Source organism: Saccopteryx leptura, chromosome 7 (assembly GCF_036850995.1).
Source record: "Saccopteryx leptura isolate mSacLep1 chromosome 7, mSacLep1_pri_phased_curated, whole genome shotgun sequence".
Lineage (NCBI taxonomy): Eukaryota > Metazoa > Chordata > Mammalia > Chiroptera > Emballonuridae > Saccopteryx > Saccopteryx leptura.
In genome coordinates this window covers 51217548-51238656 of record NC_089509.1, presented here as the reverse complement: position 1 = coordinate 51238656, position 21109 = coordinate 51217548, and the positions used below count along the sequence as shown (strand labels likewise).

The following is a 21109-nucleotide window of genomic DNA, read 5'->3' as shown; positions in this document are numbered from 1 at the left end:
ATATGTCACCAGGTTTGGATAGAGGTGCTATAAGCAACAGCCTCATCAAGGTTGATGCTCTTACTCAATTTTTTTCCATTAAAGAGGTCTAGTAGGAGCTTCTGAACCTTTGGTGTACAGGTAAAACCACCCACCAAAACAATATCATAGATCTGGGCTTGTCAAGCTGGCATGCCAAAGGGCTTTCCTTACAGGGTCCCAGGTCCACGGATAAGGTCAGTATCAGTTCTTCATATCAGGTGTGGATAACAGAAGTACAGAAGTTGATTCCTTCATGGAATGAGTGAATCAATCTCAATACTAGCCTAGATGCTGGAAGAGAGAGCATGTTAACAAGCAATATGATGAAGGCGACAAATATCTCTCGTTCTGATTTCCTTCTTATGTTTGTGCTTGAACCCTGCAATAAAATGGTTGACCATTTGGTTGTCAAAGTCTTCTTTACCTAAGTGGGTGTCCTTAGCTAGATATGACTTCAAAGATTCCTTCTTTAATTGTGGGGATTGACATATCAAAAGTGCCACCTCCTCAGTCAAAGATCAGCACATTTCTTTCAGTCCCAACCTTTTTTGTCTAAGCTGAGAGCAGCAGTTGGCTCATTGATAATTCTAAGTACATTGAGACTGGCAATAGTTCCAGCATCCTTGGTAACTTGACACTGAGAGTCAAGTAAGCAGGTACTGTGACAGAAGGATTGGTAATATTCTTCCCAAGGTAGGCTTCTGTGATTTTTTTCATCATTGTCCAAACCATAGACACCTCTTCTGGATAGAAACTTTATGTCTCTCCCTTGTGCTGTGCTTGGACCTTGGCCTACCAGCACCATTTACCACCATGAAAGGCCAATGTTTTATATCAGAATTGACAATAGCACCATTGTGGATGAAAAAAATAAAAGATGGGGCCATGAACTAAATCTGACAAGCTCAGGCGAGACCTACACAATGGCCTTGCAAAATCAGAGACCTAAAGTAACCACATAGGATGGTTAAAAATTAAAAACTTTCTAACCAAAAACAGTTTATGGTGGTTAGTCAAGTCCTAGAGTGGTGTTTTTCTCTAAACAAAGATCAGTGCTTACCGCACTCAAGCCTGTCTATAGTCTTTTGCATCTATGATAATGTACCTAATAACAAGTCTTTAAAATATAAGGATAATCTTTGTTTCCTGCCCCACTCAGGGCAGGCATCCTACCAGAGCAAAAAACCAACAAACCCCTTCATTATTATTGTTATCATGTTAATTGCTAACTGTTAACTATCTTGGTCCAGCCTATGGAAAAGAAGTTTCAAAATGTACATTTTTACTTTTATCCAATCCCAGAGATCTTCCCCTTTTGCTTTCTCCCAGCAGCCTAATCTATCACCAATCAATTTCATGTAACTTCCTTATATCTTTTCCTTTGGTTCTGATGTATAAAATAAGTGGTGAAACTGCCATTTTCCGGAGGTCTCTCTCAATCTGTTGAGACTGTGCTTCCCGGCAATTGTTGACAGTTGGGCTCAAATAAGTCATTAAAAACTCTTACAGGTTAGGAAATTTCCTATGTTGACATCATCATATCTATGTCCAATAAAGCATTTGCCAACAAAAACTATGTAGATAAAATTTATTGTAACTTGACTCCATAGCATCAATGATCAATCTTCTGTATCAGTAAACATAACTTCGGGTGGTTTTGTTTCCCTGATTATTGGCAATTATTTCCACTTCTCCATGTTGGTGCCATGATCAGTACCAATGGCAGGTCCCTTAGACATGGTTGCTTGAGGGTCTATGTGACTTGCAAGACCAGGACTAGAACAGCTGCCTCCATGTTCAGTAAGTCCTTTAGCATTTCTTATAGCACAATTTCAGTGCAATGATTTCTCTCAGTTTCTGTTTATATTAAAATTATTTATTTAACATTAGCTTCTCATGGACAATTTCAACATAGAAAAATAAGTTTTTTCTTTTTCTTTTTCTTTCACCAGGCCACTTTCTTAGGGTCTGAATTGTACTGCTTACAAACATTAGGGGATATTTCAAAATTAATATGAAGTGATAAATATCTTCTAATGTTTGTGAGCAATATATTGCTGATGAAATGTTAGTCCCTTGTGTATTACAGTCACGTGCTGCTTAAGAACAAGGATACATTCTGGGAAATGTGTTCTAAGGTAATTTTGTTGTGCAAACCTCAGAGAATGCACTCACACAGACCTAGTGATATATAGCCTACTACACACTCAGACTATAGCCTATTTCTCTGTAGGAGAAGAAAAATAATTTTTCCTCTAACTTTCTGGGTTCTTGGCTGAGACATCCCTGCAATAAAAGAGATTAACAGCAGAAAAACAAACAAAAGTTTAATAACGTGTACATGGGACATCAAGAAAACTGAGTAGGTTGACAAAAGGATTGGAGCCCACCAACTTAAATACCATCTCCAGTTAGAGACAAAAGAAGATGTTGGGGGTGGAGATAGTTAGTTATGGAAGGTTACTAGGAAAAGCACAATAAACAAGGGTAAGGTTGTTATACAAATTTAAGTGCTTGTCTTCCACATAAGACGTTGATAAGAATTTGTAGAGATAACGTCACCCCCCTCTTCCTGATATAGCTGGGAGGCACCCTTCCAAATGGAAATTTCCCTTATAAATGTAAATGTTTTTTTACAAAGGCTAACATATATTTGGTTTACAGAGCTTCTCTCCTGTCTACTGTTTCTTTTCTTTTCTTTCTTTCTTTCTTTCTTTCTTTCTTTCTTTCTTTCTTTCTTTCTTTCTTTCTTTCTTTCTTTCTTTCTTTCTTTCTTTTCTTTTTTTTTGACAGAGACAAAGAGAGAGAGAGAGAGGGACAGATAGAGACAGACATACAGGAAGAAAGAGAGATGAGAAGTATCAATTTTTCATTGCAGTACCTTAGTTGTTCGGTGATGGCTTTCTCATATGTACTTTGACCAGGGCAGGAGGGGGGGGGGATACAGCAGAATGAGTAACCCCTTGCTCCAGCCAGCAACCTTGGGCTCAAGCCAGTGACCATGGGGTCATATCTATGATCCCACACTCAAGCCAGTGACCCCTCACTCAAGCCAGATGAGCCTGCGCTCAAGCCAGTGACCTCGTGTTTCAAACATGGGTTCTCCAGTGTACTGGTCTGATGCTCTATCTACTGCACCACCACCCGGTCAGGCCTGTGTACTGTTTCTTAACATTAACAAGCCAAAATAATTCATGTGCAAAAAAGACATATTTTGGAGTAACAAATTCAGTTCCTCTACAGCTCCTAGGTTGCAGACCTGTACAACATATTATTGTACTGAAAACTGAAGGCAACTGTAACACAATGGTAAATATTTGTGTAATACAATATAATGTCCTAGAATATTACTATATTGTTAGGGATAGAAATTTTTCAGCCTTTTTTTTTTTTTTTTTTTTTTTTTTTAGTGAGAGAGATACAGACAGAGAGAGGGGGCAGGCAGAAAAGGAGAGAGATAAGAAGCATCAATGCTTCGTTTTGGCACCTTAGTTGTTCATTGACTGCTCTCTCATATGTGCCTTGAAGAAGGGAGTGGGGGGCACCAGCAGAGCGAGTGACCCCTTGCTCAAGCCAGCAACCTTGGGGTCATGTCTATGAGCCCACCCTCAAGCCAGCAACCCGACACTCAAGCCGGATGAGCCCATGCTCAAGTCAGCAACCAAAGGGTTTCAAACTTGGGTTCTCTGCATCCCAGTCTGGTGCTCTATCAACTGCACCACCACCTGGTCAGGCTTTATTATAATCTTATGGGACTTCTACTGTTGGTGTGGTCTGTGTGGTTGAAATGTCATCATGTGGTGCATGGCTGCCTAAAGTATTTTTCTTCTGGCTGTTATAGTTTCTTTTCAGCAGCTGGACTAAGCTGTGCTCAACACAGTTTGCTTTATATTTATCTTTGTTAATGTTCATGAAATTTTATAATTTATTTTTAAGGTGTCTAAGTTAATATTTTTTAATAATTTTAAAATAATTGTGGCCTTTATTTCGTCAAGTACTTGTTTTGTTCTACTATTGTTCTCTTTTCTCCTTCTGGGTCTCCCTTGTACAAATATATATTTTAAATTTTTTAGATTTTATTTATTTAGTTTAGAGAGAAGAGTGAGAGGGGAGAAAGAGAGAAGAGGGAGGAGCAAGAAGCATCAGTTTCCACATGTGTTTTTAACCAGACAAACCCAGGGTTTTAAACTGGTGACCTCAGCATTCCAGGGAAATGCTTTATCCACTGTGCCACCACAGGTCAGGGCCTCTTGTACAAATATTAGACAACTCAATATTACCCTACAGATTCGTGAGACTCAAGTTCGTTTTTTTCTTTCAGTTTTTATGCTGTCCAAATTGGATAATTTCTATTGATTTGCTTGAAGTTTAGCAACCCTTTCTTCTGACACCTGCAATTTTCTTATAAACACATCTGAGACAGGCTGAGCTTCTCCTTGAAAAAATCAGCATTTCTGTCTGTTGCCCCTCAAACCCTGTATTTAATTAGTACCAAAGCAGCACTAGGTACCTCTTTATCAGGTAAAGGGATTTTCTCAAACCTAATGCCTATGTAGTTAAGTCCCAGAAGGACTGCTTTGTGATTTTACTCTCATTAAAATAGTAAAAAGCAAATCCCTGGGCTGAGACTTAACATGTTAATGAGACATGGAGAAATATGTAGTTTCACTGCATAGGCACCAAAGAGTCCCTGCCTCCATACACTTAGATGTCAGGCTTAGATGCCATCTTCCTGTCTCAACTCTTTTAAAACGGTTCCCGGACTTTTGTTGTGGGACAAGCAGCCATTTCTTTTCCCCTTGGATGCTGTTTTGTTTGCCAGCATGAGCTTTTTAATAAACCTTTGCCTGTGTTCTAAATGTGGGTACATTCTTGATATTTCTCCTGCGAGTCCCAAGAAACCAGGGCACTGGTAACATATCCTGTGAATTTTTTCATTTTAGAATTTGTTCTTTTCAGTTTTAAAATGTCCAGATGATTGGCCATGACCAGGCAGCTCAGTTGGTTATAGTATTGCCTCAATGGCCAAGGTTGTGGGTTTTATCTCCCTTCAAAGCACATATAAGAATCAACCAATGAATGCATGAATAGATAGGAAAACAACTTGACATTCTCTTTCTCTCCCTCTCCCTCTGCTTTCCCTAAACTTAATGAAAAAAAGGTTAAAATAATTTTATTATAGTTTTTATTATTCCTGTTCATATTCTCCTTTTGATTATTCTTTGTGAAGAAAATTTTAAAATTATTAAACATATATTACTCCTCTAACATCTATTTTTAAATAATAGCTCCATTAAAATCCTTTTATTGTTAATTCTATCAATTCAGTCATTTCTGGATCTATTTCTATTGAGTGTTTTTTCTCATAACTATGAGTCACATTTTCCTATTTCTTCACATAATACATCATTTTATTTTATGTGCTGTGGATGATGTGTTATAGAGAATTTGGATTCAATTATTTTCCTCTGAATAATATTGATTTTTATTCCAGCAGGAAGTTAAATTACAAGTTGGCCATCTGGAACTTACAGTACTTTGGTATTATATTTAATTAGGGCAGAGCTATTTTGGTTTGTTCTTTTTCCTAGTTAAATCTTCTGGTTCTTTGACATAGTTTTTACTCTTAAATGTAGACCATTTTAGGATTCAAAGGGAGGCCTAAAGTAGCCTAAAGTATTTGTCCAGTTTCTCTATCTTGGTGGCTTAAAATTCCAAACTTTGTTGGCAAGTATTCCCTTCTATGCTTTTTATGTTTTTTTTTTTTTTTTTAAAGAACGGTTTGTCCTTTCCTGCTCTAAAGTTTTGTGATTTTGACTATAGTTTGTAATAGTCTCTGAAACAGTTTTATAGTCTGTGATATAGGGTTCAGACCTTCCATGGCTTTGGCAATTTCTCATTGGTACAGTTTCTGCAATGGTAAAATACAAACAATCATAGTATCTATTTTAGGATTAACTTTGTAGAAATCTAGAGAGAGGGATTTCATGTAAACTATTTAATACAGTGCCTAGTATAAAGCAGGTGATCAGCATATATTAATTTTATCACTGGATCAGTTAAGACTAATCTGCAATATAATAAAAATATAATGGTTATTTTTGAGCCTAAGAAGATTGTATATTATACTTTAGACTATATTATTTAATATCTTCTTACAATCTATTTATATGTTCATATATCAGATTAGAAAGTGAATAAGAACTTAAAAAGCCTCATATTTTTATTTTATGAATTTAATTACTTTGTCCATAAAGACTACTTTACCTTTATTTCTATCACTCTACCATGTATCCAGTGAATGTTAATATAAACTTTTAGGTGAAAATATACATAAAATCATCTTTTATAAATGCTTAATTTTAGAGAAAAAAATTTTATTTTAATTTTTTTTAGGTGAGAGGAGGGGAGATAGTGAAGCTGACTCCTGCATGCACCCTGACCAAGATCCACCTAGAAACACCACCTGGGGCCAATACTGGAGTACTGAGCCATTTTTAGCACCTGAGGCTGATGCGCTCAGACCAACCAAGCTATCCTTAGTGCCCAGGGCCACTCTTGAGGCAATCAAGCTGGCTGCAGGAAGGCAAAAGGAAGAAAAGGGGGAGAGAGAAGGAAGGAGAGAGAGGCAGATGGTCATTTCTCTTGTGTGCCTTGACTAGGAATCAAACTTGGGATGTCCGTACACCAGGCCAATGCTCTATCTACCGAGTCACCAGCCAGGGCCCACAGGAGAAATTCAAACAGCAATAATTACCATTATATGATGTTTCTTCCCCAAAGAATCCATCTTCAGGTATTTATAAATAATATTTCAAAATTATCTGATGGCATATTTTATCACTTGTTTGGCAAATGTATATATGTCTTAGCAAATATATTTTAAATACTATAAAAATATCAGGATTTGTTAAAATCATAAACCAATGTCCTCTATAATTCATACTCATGTTTCTAATAAATGGATAATTTAATTTAATTCTAAATCAGATTGTACATAAAATCTTTGATTTTTTTTTGCAGTGCTTAAATGGAGTGATGTATTTTTGTTATTTAAAAAGGGATGCTGCACTTTTGCTGTCCAGGTATATATAGCCAATTAACTCATATTTAATTTGAGAGTGATATTCATGAAATGTGAAAGTAAAATTTATTATGACAATTATGAAGTCTTTCAGTGGAAAGAGGACCCCTCAGTGAGCCTTACCAGGTTCCCAACTGACAGCACACTGCTGAACTGCTCCGTCATGGGGTAGTGCTCCATGGCCATGAACAGTGTGTTTAAGACAATGCAGATGGTGATGGCCAGGTCAACAAATGGGTCCATCACAACCAGGTTGACGAGATGTTTCACTTTTAACCATGGTTTACAGCAGTCCCAAATCAAACACATATTAGCAAATTTATACCAGCAGGGTGGGCATTTCTGCCTGGATTCTTCAAGTTCTGAAAGAAAAAAGTTAGAATACTCATGAAAACTGCTTACTTTCTATTAAGCAGTGTTTGGTTTAAATTGAAAGTGATTTAAATATATATATTGAAATATGGGTTAATCTGATGGTAGAGTGAGAAAGTACTTATAATGGATTAGCTGTCACCAAAGGCATGAGCACAGAAAGACCAGTCAACTTTACGAATTCATCTTGGGCAAACATAGCTTTCAAGATTCTATCTGCAGTACTAAATGTCTGATAATCTTCAAAGCTATCAGAATCTAATGGGTAGGACTTGTGTTAAGTATACTAAAAAATCATCACATTCCAGATAGAAAAAATGCATGTATATTTTCAAAGACCTCTTCTTAAGCAATGTCTTAAAAACCTTTGTCAGTCATGCTGAATCTCAGTTTCTTAGATTACATACGTTTTGTGAGTATTTTAATAAAATAGTTTTGTCAATGTCATCAGTCTTAGTCAAAGATTTTCTGATTGACCCTCATTAAGTATAAGCTTGTATATTAAACTCAACAAGATTCCTTTACTTAATCTAACTAGAAGAGAAAGTATCCACTCTAAGAAACTGAGATCCTTATTATATAATGAATCCATGTTTCACAAAATGGGACTTATTATTACTGGTAAAATATAAGAGGATTTTAGGTGGAACACATGTAGAATTCATAAATTTTCATAGTATTCATATTAAAATACACTTATTTTTTAAAAGTACAATGATTTCAAAAAGAATTTTAACTAAATAATAAGAGAGGATATAGAAATGCATAGAACTTTAAAATGATATTTAAAAATACTGAAACTTGGTATATATTGGAAAAGGACTTTAGGGATTTAGGAAGTGAGAAATTATCAAAGCTCTTCCTCTGGTAAGATGATCTCTTAATAAACTCTTTAGGGGAAAATCATGCAGAATTTGCTTTCTGACAGTATGATTGTTGTACACCTTATTGTCTGCTCTGTTAAAGGAGATCACCATGTCTTAGCACTAAAATAGAGGGAAAGATTCTGTTTTCATTTATTGCATAATTGACTCTGGTAAGTCACTTTAGTATTCCTACTATGGCAACTGAAATATTCCTCTAAATCCAGTATAGTTTATGAGGAAATAAACTTTGTAAGGAAAGAAACAGCATATGAAATAAACAAACATGACCATACATAGTGATTTTTTGTTCTGTTGATAAACATTCACTATTAATCAATGCTACAACATTTACCACTTCCCTAAAAAAATAAAATCCGATTATTTTTAACAGAATTCTATTAGAGGTAGATTCTTCAATTGTCTCTTTAGATAGGGAAATTCTTCCAGTGCACAGTTTATTTGTATTTCTTTTAATATGTAATTTTTAGAATAAAGAATAGTTGAATTATAAATTAGAGGAAAAATATAAATATAATTATTATGAACCAGTTATTTTATAGGTGTTTTTAAGATTCCCAAGTAGCCTTATGGTTTTTCTGAATATAAAAGATATTATCATTTACATTATTATTTGTACATAACAAAAGAGAAACAAAAAAAAACCCCTCTTTGTGTACAGTTATTTTAATGCTACCTATAATTTATCAGAAATACAGAAGCAAACAGTAATTATGAAAAAAATATTCAGAGAAAAGTTCAAAAGTGGAAATTCAGCCAGGGTTGTTCATCTTGACAGCAGGAAAAAGTGTAGCAAAGCTGTTTAAGTTCTAAAATAAAAGTGTTCGATTATTTATGCAAGGAAGCACCCAAGAGATTTTTTATATTTTGAAACAACAAAGCACTCAGGAGAGAACTACAGCCACTCTCCATTATTCCTGTGTAGGCTACACGTATGGAGAAGCATGTGCAGCCTAGTTTAGACTTTTGCTGCCTCTTCTCAATTCCTCAGGTGTTTCTAACTCATCCTCCCACTATCCTTCCCAAGGATGTGACCAGAAAACACTTCTATATGGCTTTAGCATTTTGGAAAACTTGAAAGGCAAATGATTCATTTTTGCTTGTCTCCTACCGTTTCACTAACCAGGAGGCTACTCGTGACCCTGAACAATGGAGATGTGGCTGTAGTTCAAAAGAAGGAAAACAGAAGTTGCCAGTGAATCATCAAGCCTGCTTCATCAAGGGAAGATGAACTAAAAATCATAATTAGACTTGGAAGAAAATGTCTCCAAATAAATAGATTATGTCAACCTAAGGAACCCTTCCACCATTATGAACAACAGAAAAGAATTATATATAGAAGACAGCTCTAGTATGCATGTGTATGCTAAGTATTGCTAACAAACTTTGATCCGTGGCTACATTCGAAGTGTTTAGATATCACTGAATAAAGAAAAGTAAGCTTTTCATTCTATATGAAAAATGGATAAACACTTAGCCATTGTCTCTCACAAAAATATAAGGTCCAAAGCTCTGCAGATATTAAACTCGAACACTCAGTCTCCTGCTTCCTCAGTTACACTTATTGTGAGGACATCCTTTGCGCCTGAGCAACTCCACAGGATACATTCTCCTGGAGGGTGATGTGGGTGCACTCATCCTGAACTGTGATGGGTTGATGTTTTCTAAGTAAGTTCTTACATTAGCTCAAACTTAATGCTATCAGAAGTGCAAAGTAGGACTGTTGATTTAGACTTACCCTGTCTCCTTCTCTACTTCTTGCTTTAGGGAGCAGACATGCTGCTGACATCAGTAGCAGAACCACTGGCAGCTTCCTCTCAGTGGTTTTGCTATGGCAAGGAGCAGAAGACCAGAGAATCTTCAAAAGATTTACCTGGAGGGACAGGGAGGAGCAAGCTACTGGCAGCTGGGGGGGAAGAGGGAGTGCAAGCTAACGCAGGTGAGGTTGGGGAAGAATGTACTGAGTTTAATATTCCATAGAAATCAGTGAAAATATTTCTGATACTGCATTAGGACATTATGAAAACTGGGTGTTTAATACTGATGTGGCTGCTGTACACTGTCATCTACATGGCGAGTGTTTTTTTGGCTATTACTTTTAGGGTTTTGGTACTGCTGTTAGGATCATGGGATTCTTCCCTTCAGACTGGAAAATAATCATTCAAGAATCTATCCAATATTAAATAATAAAGATAGAAAGTCATGTGCACATGTGCTCTCCTCTCTCTCGCTCTCACTGTCATTCTCCATCTTTCCTTTCCCTTTGCCACATCTACACACACACACACACACACACACACACACACACACACACACCTGAGAGGGGGTGGAACAGGAAAGGTTATGAAAGAGAAAAGGAGCAAAGGGGAAAGGAGGGCAAGGGAGAAGGACAGAATATATTTTATATGAAAGTATTTTCAAAGTACTTGAAGTTGACATTTTCACTTACAGGATGGAAAGGCACAAACATGTAAATTAACAAAAATAAAACAATGAATATTAATGATAATATTTACTATATGCCAGGTACGTAGGTGCTTCATATATAATCCCTCATTTAATCTTTACAACAACTTTATGCCTAAACTTATTATCCACGTTTTATTGGTGAGGAAACTGAAGTTTAGAGTCATAAACTAACACATTTAACACATGGCAGAGCCCAAAATTGATCACAGATCAGGCTGTCCCAAAAGTCTTTATTTTGGTCTTATAAGATCCAGAGCTCTAAACAATATGTTAACTACTCAGAAATAATCTGCAAATTAAGAGAAAGATGATACATTATAATACTCAGACCAGAAAGAAGCAAAAGCAGTTCTACAAAAATTTGAAAACTTTGCCTCAAAGAAGTTTATATCAAAACCTAATCTACAATTTTTCATTTATATTTCTTGTTAAATCAGAGGACTTTATAATCCACGTCTCAAGTTGTTAAGGCAATGCAAATGGGTTAGCATTATTATAAAAATAAACATTTATCATTACACTCTTTGTAATGTCATGCACATAACAAATTTCAACAGTTTAATATTTAATTAATGAAAGTAATATTCCAAGTATACCTTGAATTTGCAGTAGGTTCCTGAAGGCTAAATGTAAAAATCTATAATAGATGGTAGAATAAATGTGTTATATATGGATTTTACTTTTATTTAGTAAAGACATAACAATGATGTGGTATCAAGTCAAAAAAATTTCTTTGAAATTATGGAATTTTTTTTTTCATCATTACCAAAACTCCACCAAGTAGCTATGTTGTAAGACTTTTGACGTACCTTCCATGGTGTTAGTCAAAATACTCGCTATACTCATTGCTCTTTGCCTTGTAGGATCTTCCAACAAATCCATGGATACATGATAAGAACTGGATCGTCTCTTTCTTATTTCTGTTTCGGTAGTTGTTCCCTAAAAATAAAAATTTTAATGAAATAACCATTATTCTTAAGGAAAGTCAAACCAAAAGCATTCCTATAATAGGTGCTACTTAACTAAATGTTCTTCATGCTTTCACAGATGTGAGCAGCTGATTAAGACACTGCTGGAATCATCACTCTTGGGAAGTATTTAAAAGCCCATTGGAGTCTCAGTTTTGAGAAATGCTTGGTTTTACAAGCAAGATGGACTTTTTAAATTCCCCTATCTTGGAGCTTTGGACTGGAGGGATCATACTTACCATTGGACAGGTAACCTTTTATTTTCTTTTTGTTTTTCAAGAGAGAGAGAGAGAAGGGTAAACAGGAAGGGAGAGAGATGAGAGGCATAAACTCAAAGTTGCGGAAACTTAGTTGTTCATTGATTACTCTCTCATACATACGTATTAGTAACTATGATAAAAGTTGTAAGGATTGGCTTTGGCTGGTTGACTAAGTGGTAGAGCATTGGCCTGGAGTGTGGATGTCCCAGGTTCAATTCCCAGTCAGGGCACAGAGAAGTACTCATCTGCTTCTCTACCCCTCTTCCTCTCATTTCTCTCTCTTCCCCTCCTGCAGCCAAGGCTCAGTTGGAGCGAGCTGGCCCTGGGGTCTGATGATGGCTCCATGGCCTGCACCTCAGGTGCTAAGAAGAGCTCAGTTGCTAAGCAACAGAGCAACTTCCCAGATGACCAGAGCATTGCTCACTAGTGGGCTTGCTGGGTGGATCTCAGTTGGGGCACATGCAGGAGTTTGTCTCTACCTCCCCTCCTTTCACTGAATAATTAAAAAAAAAGTTGTGAGGATTAAATGAAATAACTTCACATGTGTCTGATATATAGTTAGCTACAATTATTTTTAAAGAGAAATTCACATTCCCTTTGCATTCTTCCTGGTTCCATCAGTACAAAGTTCTACTTTCTTCATGATCTGATTAGATTCCGGGATACTCAGACATTTCTCTGAGAGAAAGCAGTGGAAAGAAGCCATGAGAAAAGGTGAAGAAGACCAATGGCTATTTCTATAATGCAAGGTAAGAAGGTCCTCTATTCGTGACTGAAAGCCCATGCCATATGATTTTAATGGAGCTTAAAGAGCTTGTCTAACTATAATAAGTAGAATTGTGTAAAAAATAATAATACAAAGAAGATATGATTCAGCCAACTATGAAATATAAGCAAATGACATTGCTAGAATAATTTTATATTGGCAAATGAAATCTTATTTAATACCAAAATTAAAAAGCAACTTATGTTGTAGAAAGGAAATTCAATAAAACAGTATATCCATAAGTGTCTGGTATTTAGCTGAAATCCTTTTACATAGATTTGATTTAGGGCACCTTTGTTTAACAAAAGGAATTCATAAGAGTAATATAAAAATTGAAATCTGCTCTAAAAATTACAACACATGACTTTTTTTGAGTGACATCTTTACCATACAAATGTACAATGGCTAGGGACACTTAAGTGGGTGTTAACAATGCTATAACATTCTGACCTACAAAGAGAAAGAATGTTACTCTGCAAGACTTAGATGCACTGAATAATAGTATATACTTCTTGTGAAAGTATGAAATTCTCTTTTTAAAGGAACAATGATAAAAAGTCCTTAAAATAAGTATTGATATCGTTTCTTACATTTAACTCGATTTTATTAGACATTATTCTTGATAAATTGTTGTTGTTCTTTTTGGCAAATGTCATGCTGTAGTAATAATGATGAAGGAATACTTCTAATTATATTCTATAATACCCAACCTATATTTTTAATTAATCTGTAGAAAAGTCTGAGTAGAAGAATTTGACAAAATAAGTTTATAGCTTGACTGAACCAATCCCAGCGTTTGAACACTAGCCTCAGCAAAATTCTTAGATGTGGAAACCAGAAACAGTGGAGTCTGCTCCAGCCTCAGCTTCCTCCCCAACTGCTGAGGTTTCCATTTGCCTCACCTCTGGCAGGAGCTGCCCAGCAGGAGACGTGAGGGCTGTCGGGCCCCCAACCAGGGACACCACTCCATTGCAATCGACTGCGCTGTGCATCTTCCCATTCATGGGCAGGATGGGGAGCACCCTGGAGGCTCGGCTGGCCTGGCTGACGTTGCTGTGACGCCGCTCTCCATGTCTGTGTGGTACAAACAGAGAGTCTCTTCGGCTGTCATTGTCTTCAAACGTGCTGTGCTCGTCATCAGCAAAGTCGTTCTCAGAACCAATGTCCTTTGCTCGACCTCTGAAGCTGAAAAGGCTCGTTCTACTGTTGCGTCTTGGAGAGAAAAGGGAGCCACGGATGCTCAATAAAGACTATGAACAACAAGAAAGAAAACAAACAGACAAACAAAAAAACAAACAAAAAAACCGGATGAACAGAATTAAGAGCTGGCATCCTGAAAAATATAAGACTTGATTCACTGTTTCAGAACTGTTGACCTCCTTACAAATACGTTACTGGACAGGTGGAATCAGCTGCTGGTCCTGTTCTGGAACTCTACTAGGTTCAGCTGTTTCATTTCGCTTTCCCTTTCTCTCCTTTCCTTCAGTTTTCACTTACCGTCATTTTCTTCGGCTTTTCCCATACCTCACAACAATCACAAGTATCCCTCAACATTGTTTTGTCCCATTACTAGCACCCAAAACTGAAATTTTTGCTAGACCCCACTCTAGAAACTAATCTGATTTAAACAACCCAATAGAAAGAAATTAAATACATACCTACATTTAGATCCTTTGAAGCTAAAAATATACCCTGTAAGAGCTCATGAGTGACCATATCCCAATGCAGATCTTACCATAGAGGAAAAGAAAATTCATTTTGCTAGTAAGTCTATCTAATTACAGTACAACAAAGCTTCTTCCCTGTCCTTTGCATATTTTATAATGTGTTCATGAATAAATTAAACAAATCGAGCTGAAAGAACTGTATGATTTATTCCCTGATTTTCACTCCTCTATCTTAAGAAATCTAAAGAACATCATATTTACAAAACCCTGGTTTTCATGAAGTATATGTCACAATCACTTAACAATTTTCTAAATGGTTACATTGTCACTATCATTGTGCAGTTTACCTTGCTTCTTAAGCACAGCAACATTAAGCATAATGAATCACTTTCTGTTTATTACTAGTCTACTTTTATAGCTTCCTTGTAGTATATGCTTGCTTTTGGTTGTCCAATACTTATTTCTCCTTCTTTTGACAGTACCAATTATTTTTGAGAAATGATCCTTAGGCAAGACCAAGACTTAGGCATAGCCACTGGGTGTTTGTGTACCTCTGGCCATAGAGAATGGATTAAACATGGTTCACACTGACAGCCACCTCTTTCTTTTATACTGTAATTGTTGGGAAAGAGATGTATTGCTTTTTATTTATTAATTTTAAAGGAGAGAGAGAGAGAAAAGGGGAGAAGGAGTAGGAATCATCAACTCTCATATGTGCCTTGACCAGGCAAGACCAGGGTTTTGAACCAGTGACCTCAGTGTTCCAGGTCGATGCTTTATCCACTGTGCCACCACAGGTCAGGCAAAATATGCGTTTTAAATTAGAGTTGGGAAAAATATTGCATATAAGTGTAAGCTACAGTGGGCATCTTGCCAGCATATTGGAAGAACCTGGGCTGAGATATGAAAAAGTACTTGGTCATAATAATGTGTTTTGAGCTCTTGGGTCCAGCCATGCCTAAACCTACATACAGATACTATGTATATGATATAAAAAGCTCTCTTTTTTATTAAACAAGGCCTGAGTTGGATTCCTATGATTTTAATAGGAAGAATACAAATGTCATCATTTAAATGTCTGATCTTTTTGTTCTCTAAAGATTTAAAGCTACTTAACATTATTATTTTATATTCAATTTTTTTACATTTCTTGACCAGTATGTTTTTTAATTTTATTTTAAGCTAAAGAATAATTTTTATTAATAATGTTAATAAAGAGCTATAAAGTGTCCATAAACTTTAAATACTCTCTTATGTAATCTTACTCACTATTCATAGAAAGAAGTAGCACATCTAAGAAGACTGATATGCTTCCCCAACATAAGTCATTTCTCCTTTTCCTGTTCACATGTTTTTCTTCTTATTATCAACTTCATTAGTAAGATTTATTGTTTTCCATATAAGCAGAGTTAATTTTTTAAAAAATCTCTCTTAGACTAACCAATTTCTTTCATATCTTTCTCTTTTCACAGGGGTTTTGAATTAGCTGCAAGGATATAAGGGCTAAAGAATTTGTGATATACTGATTATCATTAGTACAAAAAGAAATGCAGACAAGAAATTCTTGGCAATAAAAACTAAAGTAGAAATTATTTATATGTGTCACTCTTAGTAAGAGTTTATATTTTAAATTACAAGTACTCTACTCAAATAGAGGTAATAGAAGATTTGGGGAAAACTATGCTATAAAACTGCACACAGGGTTTCTCAATCTTCAACAGTAAATTATGCAATATAAGAGCATAATTCACATCAGACAGCTACATTGAAAATGACTGTGTCCTATCTGTTATCCTCAACTTCTATTGCTTACATTAGTTATGTAAATCCATTATAATCAGATGTTATGCTGTCAATAAAGAAAAATATGACATACCAAGTAAAGCTCTAAAGCACAAAACTTGGTTTATTATAAATAGGGAAGGAAATAATAACTTAGGAAGGTCAACTGTATTTTATAAAGGTTTCAAAATAAAATATCCCCATTGTTTTAAGACTTGATTAGAGATTGAACTGACTTCCTTCTCTCCCTTCTTCCATACTAGTCAAATCAAAGTTTAAGAACTATTTCACAAAATTTACCTACTCATTGAGAAAAGTATAATCTTGTGATAAAAGCCTACATTATATATTTTCTCAATATAAAAGTAGAAATGGTTACCAAACCAATTGCCTTTCTATCATGTAAAATATTAGCTTTTAATACTTTGGAGTCTTGGACTCCTGAAAAATCTAACAAAGGCATGGGCCTTTTATCTCTGTGCCCAGAATAAGGCCCTCTGCCTAGCTGAGCATTTTCAGTATTACTTCCATGGACTTGCAAAGTGTCATTAGTGTGAATTCCGGATTCTCTGCTTCCTTAGCTTTTTCCCTCCCCTTCTCCCTCCCTTGTTTTTTTTTCCTTCTCTTTTCCTCTATCTCCCTGCTCTCTCTCTCTTGCTCTCTCTCTCTCACTCTCTCCATGTTCTTTGCTATTTGTTTGATTATTTCTTTATCAGGTTAAAAGCCTTTCACTATTTTTAAAATATATATACCACCTAAGGAACAAATATATTGAGTGAGACATTCCAAGTTGTATGTCAATAGTCAGTTATTATAATAGCCATCTAGCTAACAAATAAAGGTATGAAGAAGATAATACTAGAAAAATGTTATATCTGTGAGCAAAATTTGCAGAAAGAAGCAAGACAGAGCTTAACCTTTTCAAGCTTAACTATTTTACCTAGAATTCGTTTTATTGGACTTGAAATAAAGCATATTGGAGAAACTTGGTGATTACTGTTGATTTACACTTTTTTTTTTAGCAAGAGAGAGAGAAAGACAGACAGACAGGAAGGGAGAGAGATGAGAAGCATCAATTCTTTGTTGTAGCTTCTTAGTTGTTCATTGATTGCTTTTACATATGTGCCTTGACCAGGGGGCTCCAGCTGAGCCAGTGACCCCTTGCTCAAGCCAATGACCTTAAGCTCAAGCCAGGGACCATAGGGCCATTTCTATTATCCCATGCTAAACCAGACAACCTCAGGTTTTCAAACCTGGGTCCTCAGAGTTCAGGCTGATGCTCCATCCACTGTGCTACCACCTCTTCAGGATGATTTCCAGTTTTAAATATAGAAAATTTTACATGATGTAACCTACTTTTGCCCCTCCCTTTGTCTCTCTTTTCCTTCCTTCTTTTTCAAAATGACCAATGCTTCAAAAAAGGGAATTTATTTTTAGGAAATCAACATTTATTTAGATTCATGTCTCCATCAATGGAATCATAATGATTATGACAATAACATAAATAAAAATGAGTAAATGTTGGTATTTACTTAAAAATAAATTCTATTTTAAATTTTAATTTAAACCCACTAACCCTTTAATTTATTTTATCTTATAATGTTATTTGGACATAGAATGAATCATAATGATCTATAAAATTTCACACATATTAGAATAAAGTTAGACTCTACATTATTAAATGTGTGAAGAGCAAGTATAACCTTAAATATATGCATTTTTAAAATAAAATCAAATCATAAACTTTGTTATCAATTGTAAAAGATGTTCTTTATATAGGCCTGATAGAGTAGAAATGTAAAGAATTTCAGAGTCAGCCCAAATTTAAATATTACCTCAGCCCTTAATAACTATATGTCATCGGGCAATTCTTTAACTTTACTGAGCCTAAAAAATAGTGACAATAGAGAAAAATGGCACTGTGAGGAGTGCTCCCCGATACCTCTTCCTGAAACATTAACAAATTCAACAACTAGAGACAGAAAAACAATCTTCAGAGCATCTGAAATACATATACATCAAACAAAGGTACAATTGGGCGAAAAGGTGGCTGAATATATAATCTACTCTGAAGGAAATAAGATGGAGAATGGAGTATTCCACTTTCCTCACTGACCTGAGCAAGGGCTGCTTCCACTTGGAACTGAGAGAAAGTGAGGGCTGGGAGCATGGAAAAAGCTGGGCTAGGGCAGAGACGTTCAAGCTGAGGAGAGAATGTGCCCATGGCTCAGCCCATGTGGAGCTAACACCAGCGGTAGACCCTAGCAGAGGTGGGCAAGCAGTTGCCTTGTTTACTCCTGGTATCCCGGTGGGCAAGCACAGGCAGTGTGCGAGTGGCTCCACCTGGCGCTTTGGGCGTGGGTGCCTATGTTCCTGAATGGAGGGGCTGGGTTGGAGACTGTCAGTAGTGGCCTTCTGTGTGGGCTGTGACCAGAGTTCCTGAATAATTCTGGCTTCCCAAATAATAGCATGGGAAGTACATGAAAGCCGGCTTTCCTACATCCAGACCTGTCTGGGCGCGGCACCTCCGCCAGCCATACAGGCTAACTAAACACACTCCTGGGGAAGAGAACTGAGGAATTGGTGGGGGGAAGGTTGCATGGGAAGCATGCAGACAGCCTCTGGAGAGCAGACTGGCAGAGTGCTGAGGCAACTAGACATGCCCAGAGGCTCAGAGAAAGACACCTGAAAGGCAGTCGGCTCCCAGCCCTGCTTGATTTTGCTGGCGGCTCTGGTTGGCAAAGCCTTACCCAGAACCCTGCATTGAGTGGGGATAAAGAGGAGGGCAGACTTGGCAGCTCTTAAGCCTCTTGCTCTCCAGGCAGTGTCTGGGACAACTTCACAACTAGGTCCCCAGGCTGCTGGTTCAGGAAGGAGAGATTTGGGGAGAGGTTCCAGGAAAAGGGACTCTCCCATTGTCGGACCCTGCAAACACTAACAAGCCCAGCCTACCAACAGGACTGAGGTGTAGTTTATGTCATCATCATAGCAATACAACAGCAAATCTCTGCCTAAGAGTGCCACAGGGGCACAACCTGAGTTACAGTACAGTGCCACAAGCCAAAAAGAGAGAAAAGAAAGAAAAAGGAAGAAGATAACTTCTCAAAAACAGAAAAAATCCACAGTCTTTATGACTTTTTCATTTTGATTCTTGTATTTTTTATCTTTTTTTTTCTCCTTCCACCTTGGTCATTTTATCCTCTTTCCATTTTATTCTTTTCTTTTCATTTTTAATTTTTTTAATTTAATTAATTGTGTTTACATAGATTCTAGGGTCACTTTTTTTCATTTTGAATGTTATTACCCATAGGTGTTACAATTTACATTGTTTTTTTTTTTTCTTTGAGTGTTACATTCCAAAAAACTTAACTCAATTATTTCTCTCTCTCTCTTTTTGTTTCTTCTTTTTTCTTTCACTTTTTCTCTCATTTGAATCTCACCCACAAATTATTTTATTCTGAATTCAATTTTTTTCTTTGTGGCATTTTGTGTGCTTTTTACTTCACTTTTTATCTCTTTATATTTCCCCCAACTCTGGCTCTACATTCTATAGTTTTTGTGCCACTTAATACAATAGAATTTTTATTTTTCACTGTATTTTTTCTCTTTTCTCTTACACTATTTCTCTCATTCGAGCATCATTTACAAAAAAATTATTTTATTCTTGATCTAAATTTCTTCCTTGTGGCATTTTGTGGGTTCTTTACTTGTTTTTTTGCCTCTTTGTCACTCCTCCCTAACCCAGGCCCTCCATTCTATGTATTTCTGTTCTACTTAGCACAATAGAATATTCAGTTTTTTACTGTATTTTCTCAAAAATTTTTTATCAACTCTTATTAGTGTTATTAACAATACCACTCTCAAATGCCATTAAAGAAATAGAAAATCATGGATGCAAAAGATAGTGATGTAGCTCAGATAGATGAGGAAAAAACTATAGAAAAAAAAATTTCAATAGCTTAGAAACCTTGGATTAAAGTGACAAAGAATTTAAAATTGAAGTCCTAAAAATACTCAGGGATATATAAGAAATCACAGAAAGGCAGTTTAGAAAGCTCAAAAAACAATTTAATGAACAGAAAGAATACTTCACCAAGGAAATTGAAACTGTAAAAACAAATCAAACAGAGATGAAAAACTCAAGTCATGAACTAAAAATTGAGGTAACAAGCTTCACCAATAGAACAGGCCAGACTGAGAAGAGAATTAGTGACATAGAAGATAGGCAACTAGAAGTACTACAGAGAGATGAGGAGAGAGACTCATGAATTAAAAAAAAGTGAGATAGCCCTACAAGAATTGTCATACTCCATCAGACAGAGCAACATAAGAATAATGGGTATATCAGAAGAAGAAGAGAGAAAAAATGGAATGGAAAACATATTGAAACAAATAATAGACAAGAACTTCCCAAGCCTGTGGAAAGAACTAAAGCCTTGAATTCAAGAAGCAAACAGAACACCGAGTTATCTTAACCCAACTAACCTACTCCAAGGCACATCATAATGAAATTGGTACAAACCAATGACAAAGAAAAAATTCTCAAGGCAGCCAGAGAAAAGAAGAATACAACATATAAAAGAAGGCCTACTAGATTATCAACAGATTTCTCAGCAGAAAGTCTACAAGCTAGAAGAGTGTGGACCCCAATATTTAATGTTCTGAAAGAGAGGACCTTCCAGGCAAGATACTATACTCATCAAAGTTATCCTTGAAATAAGAAGGAGAAATAAAAACATTCACAGATACAGAAAAGATGAGGGAATTTATCACCAGAAAACCCCCACTTCAGGAAATACTAAAAGGGGTTTTCCGACCAGATACAAAGAACAAAAC

The 21109-nt window shown here is 36.1% G+C and overlaps 1 protein-coding gene across 4 annotated transcripts in view; it reads right to left on the bottom strand.

Annotated features, from left to right (window-relative positions):
* LOC136378259 (sodium channel protein type 2 subunit alpha-like) overlaps positions 1-21109 on the bottom strand; it is a 143348-nt gene that overhangs the window by 52703 nt on the left and 69536 nt on the right. For 3 of the 4 annotated variants that reach the window (XM_066344907.1, XM_066344904.1, XM_066344903.1), the window contains 3 exons: positions 13727-14074; positions 11640-11769; positions 7229-7467 (listed from right to left, as the gene is read on the bottom strand). In XM_066344907.1, coding sequence (XP_066201004.1) covers positions 7229-7467; positions 11640-11769; positions 13727-14074 — 717 coding nt within the window. Of the gene's footprint in view, positions 1-7228; positions 7468-10099; positions 10154-11639; positions 11770-13726; positions 14075-21109 lie in introns of those variants that run through there. The other variant, XM_066344906.1, reaches the window with a different exon arrangement.